The sequence below is a fragment of the Pichia kudriavzevii genome, chromosome 5 (assembly GCF_003054445.1).
Source record: "Pichia kudriavzevii chromosome 5, complete sequence".
Lineage (NCBI taxonomy): Eukaryota > Fungi > Ascomycota > Pichiomycetes > Pichiales > Pichiaceae > Pichia > Pichia kudriavzevii.
The window spans coordinates 931,395-943,105 of record NC_042510.1 but is presented as its reverse complement, the minus strand read 5'-3'; the positions used below and the strand labels follow the sequence as shown (position 1 = coordinate 943,105).

At 36.9% G+C, this 11,711-nt stretch overlaps 5 protein-coding genes across 5 annotated transcripts; 3 read left to right on the top strand and 2 right to left on the bottom strand.

The window, feature by feature from the left end:
- Positions 1-183: 183 nt before the first annotated feature.
- C5L36_0E04500 (uncharacterized protein) lies at positions 184-573 on the bottom strand (the record flags this gene model as incomplete). Its single annotated transcript, XM_029468012.1, has 1 exon — positions 184-573. The coding sequence occupies one exon, from the start codon at positions 571-573 to the stop codon at positions 184-186; it is 390 nt and encodes a 129-aa protein (XP_029323872.1).
- Positions 574-848: 275 nt separating this feature from the next.
- Positions 849-1,232, top strand: C5L36_0E04490 (uncharacterized protein; the record flags this gene model as incomplete). The annotated part of the gene is made up of 1 exon (XM_029468011.1): positions 849-1,232. The coding sequence occupies one exon, from the start codon at positions 849-851 to the stop codon at positions 1,230-1,232; it is 384 nt and encodes a 127-aa protein (XP_029323871.1).
- Positions 1,233-1,361: 129 nt separating this feature from the next.
- Positions 1,362-6,722, bottom strand: C5L36_0E04480 (uncharacterized protein; the record flags this gene model as incomplete). Its single annotated transcript, XM_029468010.1, has 1 exon — positions 1,362-6,722. The coding sequence occupies one exon, from the start codon at positions 6,720-6,722 to the stop codon at positions 1,362-1,364; it is 5,361 nt and encodes a 1,786-aa protein (XP_029323870.1).
- A 405-nt stretch (positions 6,723-7,127) lies between these two features.
- C5L36_0E04470 (uncharacterized protein) lies at positions 7,128-9,488 on the top strand (the record flags this gene model as incomplete). Its single annotated transcript, XM_029468009.1, has 1 exon — positions 7,128-9,488. One exon carries the CDS (start codon positions 7,128-7,130, stop codon positions 9,486-9,488), a length of 2,361 nt encoding a protein of 786 aa, XP_029323869.1.
- Positions 9,489-9,889: 401 nt separating this feature from the next.
- Positions 9,890-11,485, top strand: C5L36_0E04460 (uncharacterized protein; the record flags this gene model as incomplete). The annotated part of the gene is made up of 2 exons (XM_029468008.1): positions 9,890-9,898; positions 10,037-11,485. 2 exons carry the CDS (start codon positions 9,890-9,892, stop codon positions 11,483-11,485), a joined length of 1,458 nt encoding a protein of 485 aa, XP_029323868.1.
- Positions 11,486-11,711: the final 226 nt, after the last annotated feature.

Genomic DNA, 11,711 nt, shown 5'->3' with positions numbered 1-11,711 from the left:
AGAAAGTTATGGAAGAATAAACAAGAGGAGACGAAGTAAAAAAGAAAGACACTTTTGTCCAAGGTAGAAAACACAACCAAGAAATGAAGAAAGAAAAAAACACACACACACACAATGTTGAATTTTGTTCTCACTTTCTACAGAGTTTTCACTTTGGTTCAACACGACTGAGTTTAGCAGAGATCAATCCTTGAAATTGGCCGATGCACCAGTAGTTTTCCCCTTTGATGGAGGAATCGCTGCAGATTCTGCAGAGTCTGCAGGAGTTTGAGACGACGGAGACGACGGAGACGATGAAGACAATGACGTTTCCTCCTGCTCGGCCAGCAGTTCGCCGTTGCTCTTGAGTTTTGCCTTTTCCTTCTTAAGTTCGGTTAGAAACCACGCCACGGCGGCCCAGAGACAGAGGGAGATAACGAGGAGGTTGAAGAAATGGATAGATCTGCTCGTGTAGAGCATCCATACAAGGGAGAGAGTTAGGAGGGCAAATGAGGCGTGTGTTGCCTGCTCGAGTTCACGGTTTGTTCCCGGAAGGAAGATGGCGTCCCAGAGACGGACTAGGAAGTTGCTCATTGTTAGTTCTTCGAAGTGTCGTGGTTTGTAGTGGGTACCTGGTTGTAGTTTTTGTAGTTATGATAGCAATGAAACCTGTACCAATGGCAAAAGGTAGCAGTTGTGATGACTTTAATATTCACATTTCAATTTGACATTTGTGAGAGTGAAGTTTGTGAAAAAACAAATTGTCAGTTGAGTTCACCAATGGTTTGGGCGATTCTTAAAACTTCATTGTTCTTTTGCAGCTCTTTCTTGGAGACATATACCGTCATACATATCCTCTGGCCACACCAATGGCTCCTAGTTTTGAACCAAAGACACCTGTAGACCTCGATCCCCCAAAGGACACTCCTCTCACTCTCGAACAGGTTGCCCAATGCGATGGTGAACGAAATCAATGCATGTGGATCGCCATCATGGGGACAGTCTTTGACGTATCTAAAAATACAAAAATGTACGGTGTAGGCAAAGGATATCATGCGTTGGTGGGGAAAGATGCATCTCGTGCCTTGGGGAAAAGTTCCCTTGATGCAGAAGACGTGGATCCAAAAGTCAGTTGGGATTACAGTTCTCTCAATGAGAAACAACTGAAAACTTTGAACGATTGGTATACTTTCTTTTCAAAGAGATACAACATTGTCGGCAAACTTGTAGATCTGCCATCAACTTCAAATTGATTTCCTCAGTGGTTTTTTTGTTGGTCTATTTGGTTCACATTGGATTTATAGTTTTATATTTATTTATAAACTGTAAAAACTACATAACTTGCATTCATTTTATTATTATATTTTATATTTATACTAAGTCTATTTGCATACACGCTTCACAATCAGCTTGAAGTCATCCTCACACCATTCCCTGCTTCTTTTATCCTTGCCATTACAGTCACTACTGATGATGCTCTTGATGACAAGGTTCTTCATCTCTTGGCCCAGTTTCCCCTTAGACCCTTCAAACAAAGCTTTCTTTAGTTCAACAAAGCTCAAAAATCCAAAAGACCTGTTTAAAGTATCGGCTCCGTTTTCTAGCTTGATGATCTTCTCGAAAACATTCAAAATGCTTTCAACCGTTGTGGTGTTCAGCATTGGAGAGTTCAAGAGATTGAGGAGTTCTTCAAAAACGCCGTTTCTACGCAGTGTCTTCAAGTCTTCGTTGCTGGTGATGCTATTACCCAAAGCGTTCAGCATCCACTGTAATTCCTTGTAATAATCGTTATCATCGCTCTTTTCTCCATGGCTTGAATGTTCATCCTTCATAAAATTGACCATGATTGTCTTGTACATTGGAATTTCAAAGTCTCTATACTTGGACCCACTGAGAATATACCTATAGGATTTCTCATATAGGAAATGGCTTGGATTAGCTAGTACTGGAACCAAATATGATAGCAAAATAAAGAATAGCTTGGGAACAGGCTCAACCACGCCCTCTTCCATCTGAACATATTTTTTAAACTCAAGAGTGTACAGTAGGTTTCCAAGGTATACTTTAAATGCAGATCTCTCTTTGAATGTAGAGACACTTGCACCGGTTTCAGTTTCTGGACCTTTACCTTCTCTCTTTAGCTCCATCATTTTCAAATCAAATTCAATCGTCAATAAAATCGAACTGATAATACGTCTACTGATTTCTTGAACATCAGGGGATTCATGGGATAAACCACATACTACTAATTGTAATAATCCTGTATCAATTAAGGCACGAATATTTACCTTGACGCTATCATCAACGATCTTAAACAAATCTTCATTGTTTATAATCAATAGTAATAAAAATTCAATATCATAGACAACATTGTTGTTAATTTCAAGTGCATCCACGTCCTTGGATTCATAGAACTCTTTCAGTAGTTCAATATCTTCTCTTTGGGTGATGAGTGTATTCTTCAATTCCGGAAATTTCACATTTCTATTGGCAGGATTGAAATATTGGACACTTTTATCGATGATACCCTTATACAAACTAACAGTCAGGCAACCTGGAATACCGGGTGTATCAATGATGAGCTCTGGTACTTCCACAATTCCGTCAGTAATAACTGGAAACCAATCATCAATCAAGTCCCAGTTGGACACAAACTGAATCCAACTTTCGCCATGTTCTATTTCCATTAACTTCAATACTTCTTTCAACACCAAATCACTTGCTCTGTTTGTACCTTTGTACATCTTGGTGATCTTCATGATGTTTTCGTATGTTGTCAGTTGTTTAACATTCATGTTTATTAATAAGTAAAGAATTACTGAAGTGTAATACCTCCTTTCTTCATCCTTGTCATTGCCTTGATTGAAAACCAAACTAGAATTGTTGATTAAGATGTTGAAAACTTTGGTACATTCAATGACATTTTTTGAACCCGTTCTCACTATCCAAGTACAGTATTTCAATACTTTCAGATTATTAATCCATGGTCTTGAACATATAACCTCGAGCTGAGAGTTTAACATATTTTTAGGGACATATTTCCAAAATGATTCTTTAAACGTTTCCATTAAACTTTCTAAGAATGGTTCAATTTCAACTTCACCCTGACTCTCAGCAAATACTTTGGTGATATATAGAGTCGCACGGTATAACCATGTTTTTTTCACATTGGCTTTGTCATCTTCTTCAACATATAACTGAAGAATCACAGATGTCATCTCAGGAGAGAAAATCAAGCTAGCAACATTTCTAACATCATTTAATGAGAGTAGCTGTTCAATCATTGTTTCAACGACTTCATCTAATTTTTCATTTTTCATGTGCAAAGATATTGTGTGCAAATAGACATTTAATGTAACTGAAATTGGTGTATGTTTGCCAACCATCAATCCAATCTTTTGAACAGCTATATCGTAAAGCCTCTTTCTAAAAGTTTTGTCTTTGGTTGATAAAAACTGTAGAAATTTATATCCCTCAATATCAGATGAGATTTCCTCAAATTCAGTTTCCAAAGATTGGACAATTTTCTTAACGTAAGCTTCACTCTGTACGCATACAATTTCAAGTATGTTATAATATAGGACTTTTGTATGTGACTCTTTTGCCAATTTAACTAGCTCTTCAACTTGGTCTGAGTCAAAAGTGGCACCATTAGCTAAACCTCTAAACGATTGAATATTTGACAACTTTAACTGAACATCCTTAGAAATTCTACAATACTCGATTATTTGTGATGTTTCCAGTTTGACCTTTCTAGATTGTGCAACTTCTAGCAAAGCATCGCTGAACTGATGGTTTTCTTTGGAAATCAACAAACTGACGAGCTTTTCGCTTGATAAAACCCAAATGTACTCAGACACTTTCTTGATTGCTGTCTCTGATAAGTTAATGGAGTGAACTAATTTCTCAATGCTTTCAGTTAACGATTTCTTGAAACTGGAATTCATTACCTTGCCCCATAATTCTAGGAAAACTTCCCTTAATAGAGACATGATAAAAAACTTCTTTGAAGATCTCAGTTGTGAGCCAACTAAATCTTCCTCGTTAACAAAAAATGAATTCCAGTATTTACCATCTAATAGGTTTATCTCATACTCGTTAATCCCATCTAAGGCAGTACCATTATATCTTTGCATGACATAGCTTGCATATGTTGAAATCAGGTCCAAAAGTAACTCTTCAACTGATTTCAATTCATAGTCTGAATTTATAATAGTATTGATTCTATCCAAAATAGCAATGACTTCGGCATCGGACTTTGGAATCAAATTCTTGACCACCGTTTTCAATTGTTTGAAAGGAGTAAGCGAGATCATTGAAAAAGTAGTAGCTTGCTCATTAACAAGCTGTCTGTGATTTTCAACAAACTTTTCATAATTTTGTAAGTTGAACTCGATGTCAATGCTTAAATAGTCCTTGGCGATGATCTTCATTGTATCTATTGGTTCACCAAGTAAAAACATAAACAAAGATAGATATTCAATCCACGAATGTACAATAGGCTTGAATTTTGCGTCTGCAAACTTGCATTGCTCACAAACAGCAACATAGAAAACCGACAATCTTGAGCCTTTGCTAATTTTTGAAACAATATCATAATATCTGTAGGGTGTTTTGATTGCCCGAGAAATTGATTCATCAACAATCTTACAAATAGTGCTGATTGATTCAACATTTTCTGTTGATAAAGAATTGAAGGTGTTAATAAACGACAATACTACAGCCCATGTTTGAGAAAATAAGATATTATTATTTTTTAGCCTGAAATCTTCAAAAACTAGCTGATCATCTACTAAATTTGATAATACTTCAACGACTTTATGCAGTAAATTATCATCAATAACAATGTTTGCTTTCTCCTTATCATTTTCATCGTGATACTGTAGATCGTAGGGAAGTTTGGCTATACTTGTAAATAATGAATTCTTTGAACCTTTGGTTACATTCCACCATTTATTATGTTGACTAGAAATCGATTGCATTGCTGTTAGTGATAAGTAAGAGTTGAAAAGTAAAATGTCCACATCTGACAGCTTCTCCTTATTTGAATTTGGATCTTCGATGTCAATACCAATTAGCTTGCTGACTGGCCCTAATTGAAGCGGAACGTTAATATCTAGAATATTTTGATAATACTCTGCGGTTTTCATGTAATTAAGCAATAGTAGTTTGTTGACCTTCTCAGTCTTTAGCACTTCATTTGTTAAACCAACAAAAACACTAGGATCAGGCAGCTTCAAATTGATTAAGTCTTTCATTAATTCTTGGCTAAATGAGCTGAAAATTGAATTTTCATTGATCTTAAGTAATTTATTAATCTTAGAAAATTTCTTTATTACTGAAATAACTAATTGGGTAGTTAGGTGTCTGATTAGTGGCTCTTTGGCCTTTAGTCCTTTGGTTAATGATGATCTATTTAACTGTGCTGGGCAAATTGCCTCCATCAATAGTTTTATGCTATAGTATTTACCTATTGATGGGGGTGATCCGATAGATTGATCAATAAACGTCTTTGTAAATGTAATGAAATCCTGTGGGATTGGCAATTGTGTTATTTTAGTCAGTAATAACGTTTGACCCACATAAAAAGAGGTTAGTTTAGGGTCGTGGGTACCATTTATATGTAATAGGTGATAGTTGTAAGGAGCATTCAGCTCAGGAACATGCTCTAATATGGAAATCAGCAATTTCAGATGCAACGTGTCTGACCAAGGTTTTAATGAGGTAAGAATATTGTAAATAATCTTGTTATTGATTTTGAATTTCTGATCAGCTATTTGGATTGAGACACCATTGTTATTGAAATTTGCATTTGATGGTAAGCATGCCAACGGAACATTTTGGAAATATGTTCTGTAGTCATGAAACAAAAGACCGTTTTCTTCATCTGTGGTGATTTTTAACAATAACTTGTGAATTTCATCTTTGATATCAGAAATTTTATATAGTTCAACAAACTTACCAATTGTGAAGTCGCCTAATAATTTGCACTTAGTCATTTTCCTGAATGAAGGTTCGTTCAAAACTTTCGTTTCAAAAAACTGTAGAGTTCTTTTGATCAGCGAATTATTGTCAAACTCAGTTATGTATTTGATCCAACCGGAATTGATTTTCTTATTATTGGATAGTAAATCCATTCTGGTTAAGGGTGATGCATTTGAGCATAAGTTAATCCAAAAAGTGACCATATTATGTCTTACTGTGAGAAAAGATTTGCCATTTTTACTTAGCTTTGCAGTTGCCTTTGTAGGATACATCAAATCACAGAAAGATTTTACCGTCAAGTCAAAATTTTCTAAAAACTCATCAACAAAAACGCCATTGTTGAAAGAAACAATTTGAGAGATCAACTTCAACGCAGGGTTAGCAACACCAGGATGTTCATTGGACAAACATCTATAAAATACCTTGACATTGTGGGTGGAAATTATTTCAAGAACTAAAAATTTAATAGACTGATGTAATTGAGGATATCTGTTTGCTAGTTTAATCAAAGTTGCTAAGTTGACATTTAACGCACTCAATGAAGAATGATCATTTGTAGTTGCACAGAAAGATTGGATTTGCACTATTGATGTGGTGTTGAATTTGACGTCAAGAAAGTTTTTGATTTTCTGGATATTTTCATCACTAGTTGAAATTTCGTCCTGTTCATTCTCACAATCTTCAATAAATTCGGCTAATCTTAGTGCTGAATCGGTACTAACATTGGCAGAATACTTTGAACGGTCACCACTAGACATTTGTTTGCTGGTAAATCGCCTTCTTTTTGAGGTGTTTGTCGATAACTCCAGCAAATATTTTTAATGATGTTAAAAGATAATTTGAGAGAAAAAAAAAACTAAATTTTTTTTTCAAGTTATTAACAATGCGAGGCTCGTTTCGAAAGATGGTGAAATATTAAGAGGTGGTAATGAAACATCCATGATGCTTTGTAAACACTGACAATCTTCTAAGATAGATTCACAAGACCGGCAAAAAGCAGCATCAGATTAGATACTTCTCGAGTTTTGTCTATAGCCTACTGAAAAAAAAAATGAAAGGGAACAGGTATGAAATTAAGATGGTGAACAGAAAGGGTACCAAAGAATGTGCAATTTTTATGCGAAACGCGTGAGAAGCAAAAATTGGAATGTTTTAATCTTGGAATGTTGACTGTCTCAAATACTTATAAAGATACTTCAAGCCAGGGCGTTCTCAAGATGCTTGGAATTACAACATCCATGACACGGAAGAGGAAGGCCACGGGAAAGACGGTTTCTTCCAAAGAAATTCCTGGATTTTCCAAGTGGATAGCCTCTGAAGTGTACATTGAGGATAGAATTGTGGAATCTACATTGGAGACATTATCTTTGAATATGATTGAGAATATTGATTGGATGAATAATGCGATGGATGACATTCTTTATATTGGAACTGCAGATTTCGAAGATTTGGATAATGAAGAGAGCGGGAAAGTTGGAATTGCAGAGAGAGATGAAAAAATTGATGAGAACGACAAAGGGATTCAAAATAGAAAGGAAAACGACAATGGAGATGAGAATATAAAAGGAAATGAGAACGACAACAAGAAGGATATTGAAAAGAAAGATAGAATATTGAATGAACATGAAAATGAAAACGGAAATCAAAACGAAAACAAAAACACAAACAACAATGGAGAAAAGGATGTAAATGGTTACCAACATGACAGCAGCATGAAAAATGACAAGGGAAATCAAAAAGCTGATGTTCAGTCAAACATATCGCCAGTACAACCTGAAGGAAACTCTTTTTTATTGCTGAAATCTCCTAGACGATATCGGTCGCCATCGTCCCCGATAAAAGAAAGTAATCGTCGACAGATTGAGATAATTAAAAACACAACAACATTATTAGTGGAACAAGAGCATGATATTCAAGCGACCGAGTATGCTGATGGAAGTAACGACTCATTTGACATGATAAGGAATGATATCAGAAAGTCTTTTGCAGCCAAGCAGAAAATTTTGGAATTGAAAACGTCGCCCTACAAACCCGATACCAAGACTTCACCTTCTAAGAATGAAAAGAAAAGTCCAGAGGAGGAAATCAAAGAATTGTCACGACTTATTGACCATGCTAGTGATGGGATATTTAGTGATGAAAGTGACGATACAACGTTAAACTTGAAAACCCTTGAGAAGATAGAACTATCTCAGGTGAAGAAAAAATCAAGCAATGGGTACAAATCGCCTATTAAGTTTTCGGAAATGCCAATGCTAGAGCCTTTGACGTTAGGTTCGACCCGTAAGAAATCGATTATCAAGAAGACAAGTTTACCGAGGCTCAAAAGTAGACCATCTGGAGCTACGCCTAGTCATGGGATGGTTTTTGAAGAAAGGCGACTTGATGACAAAAGAAAAAGCTTGCGAAAGAGCATTTCGGATAGGAAGAGTCTGACCTTACAACTAAAGCCATTACCCAAGGACACGTTTATGAGTGCTAACACTTCTACCGATGAACCCACGATCAAGCTCAACCGTAATTTCACCAAGAAGGTGAAGCAGGAACGGGAGAAACATGAAAAGGAGAGATATGAAAGGGTCCTAATGGAAAAGGAAAAACGAGAGAAGAAAAGGAAAGAAGAAGAGGAAAACGAAAGGGAAAGGGAAAGAAAGAAGACAATAAAAGAGGAAAAGGAAAAGGAGAATAAAAATCCTTACAAGACACCCACTCAAAGTACCAAAACAAATTCAGAAAAAAATGACTTGATTTCAAGATTGATGCAACCGACAGAGTCTAGTCGAAGGAAAAGTCGACACTCTACCATTGGATCTCCCAATAAATCTGCTAAAACAAGTACGAAAACCACACCCCGTCATGCAGTTAGTAAATTGGACAGTACTTCTGCTGTTAAGCTGAATGCACCTGTTCTTGTTCCTACTGCAGCTGCAACGATGCCTTCGCTTTTACCTGCTCTTGATCTCGGTAATGAACGAAGGTCGCCGCTCAAGAAGCAACAGTTACCATTAACGAAACGAAGCTTGAAGTCTTCGACAGATTTCGATCAATACAAAAATAGGCCACTAGATGGAGACGTTGAACTAGGTGGGATGCTCTACCATCATAGAAAGAATAACAGCATTGCTGGTGGTAGCAGGATACCTGTTCTAAAAAAGAGTCATTTAGTTTCAAACACTATCAAGCCTATAATCAAGACTACTGACACGGCTACGAGCACCAACATTCTGCCCGATGATATTCCAATGCTAGCTTCCGAGAACGAAGATGAAGGTCCCGAGACTTCCCACTATGTTCCGTCTGGAGATGATGGTGAATGGTTTTCCGAGAAGAACCTCCAACGGCAGCTTTACATACAACGTGGGGTGAATCCCGAAAGTGTTTTCGGAAAACCTGCCAAGTTTGAATGTGAGACAGTTTTTGGGAGGAAATACGGTCCCAACGTGAACTTTGACTGGAGTATGTATCGGCCTCCTACTACTGAAGAGAGGGCAGCCTACATGAAATCTATGCGGTACGGGTTATAGAGGTAATGAAACACCCCCACTCGCGTTCATAGATATACCAAGATACTCAGACATATATATTGATATATTGATATATAGATATATAGATATACATATATATTTAATTATCTGACCTATGCAGATCAAAGTGCCAGTGTGTGCTTGTTTACCATGTGTAGCCCTAAGACGTGTCTCAAGAGTGTGTACAAATTGCCTAATAGGACAAGAGCGCCAAAAAATATGAAAATTGAGTTTCGCATTTCCAGCATTTTCTCGACAAGAGAAATTCCTAGTCAAATTAGAGAGTGAGAGAGCAGGCTCTGAGTGTTTAGGAAAAGAAGGTCAGATTGGGGAGGTACACATACAGCAAGGCACGATTTCCATTCATTGAGGAGGTGCTGTAGGATACGAGGAACCGGTAAATGTCTAGGGTATGTTTCTATAATTGATGGATGACAGGCTAATGGATTCTTGTCATTAGAGGGAGAATATCGATACTAACATATGGAAATATCACAAAAATAATTTTTTTCCTATTATTTCTGATATTTATTTATTATTTATTATAGGATATTGTACAGAAACAACCGGTAGAGAATACCAATACAGAGAATGTATCACAGTTGATACAGCGTAAGGGGACTGACGAAGGAACGGGATTGCGAAACAACCATGCCCAGCGCACAGCGCATCAACAATTAGAGAGGCAGGTGTTGACAGATATCCAAGGACAGAATGGTTCAAAGAAACAATTTCCTGTCCATAGCCATGGATTGCATGAGACAACGGTACAATCAAATGTACAGGCGCAACCGCAAGGAAGTGGAATACAGAAGGAAGAAGAAAGTGGACATTTAACTGCCATCAGTGGAATGTCAATGTGTTCACCATTTTATACGAGCACAGTTCAGTATGAGAACACCAGTTTGCAAGCAAATAAATCAATCAAAATCAAGGGCGACGAATCGTTAATTAGCGAGCGGAAAGATGATGTTGATCGTTATCGAGGAACTTCGTTAAAGAGATGTGCGCCAGTTGAGACTGAAGATGAGCTAATTGAGGCTGATCAGACACAGGAGAGTAAACGTTTAAGGTTGGATACCGAAGAAAACGATGAGGAGGAGGAAGATGCTGGTGTTGTTGAGAGGATTGGGATTTCACATGATGAACAAGGATGGGATGATCTAGATTCTGGAGATTTTGATGATCCTCTGATGGTGAGTGAATATGTTCAAGATATTTTTGAATATTTACATGAATTGGAGCTGAGAACTTTGCCGAATCCAAACTACTTACAAATGCAAAGAAATTTAAGACCCAAGATGAGGAGTATATTAGTTGATTGGCTGGTTGAGGTCCACCTCAAATTTAAGTTACTGCCGGAGACCCTTTATTTATCGATCAATATAATGGATAGGTTTTTATCGAAGGAGTTAGTACAGGTGGATCGATTGCAACTACTAGCCACTGGTTCGTTGTTTATAGCGGCAAAATACGAGGAAGTTTACTCACCATCAATTAAGAACTATGCATATGTCACCGATGGAGCGTTCTCAGAGGATGAAATTCTTGGAGCTGAACGGTTTATATTGGAAATTCTAAATTTTGACATGTCGTATCCGAATCCAATGAACTTCTTGCGTCGAATCTCCAAAGCTGACGATTATGATGTCAACACGCGGACAATCGGAAAGTACCTCTTGGAGATAACTATTATCGACCATAAATTCATTGGCTACTTGCCGTCCTTGTGTTGTGCTGGTGCAATGTATATATCACGAAAAATGATTGGCAAGAACGATTGGAATAAAAACCTGATTCACTATTCCGGTGGTTACAAGGCCGAAGATTTGGAGGAAGTGTGTATAATGATCATGGACTACCTTGTGAGTCCTATTATACACGAGGAGTTTTTCAAAAAGTATGCCTCGAGGAAGTTTATGAAGGTTTCTATATTGGCTAGGCAATGGGCTAAAAGGCTGCTGAATGAGCGCAAAAATATCATGGAGGATATATAATGAGCAACTGTTTCTGTTGCTGTATGTAACTATAAATATAACTACAACTATAACTATAATATACTATAATATAATATACTATAATATAATAATATAATATACTATAATATAATAACATAATATAATAGAATACATGATACAATATACTCCAAGATACCATATTATACTGTGGTTGGTAGTATACTCCATAGAGTCGTTAACGGCACGGGGGAAAGCAATGTAGCCT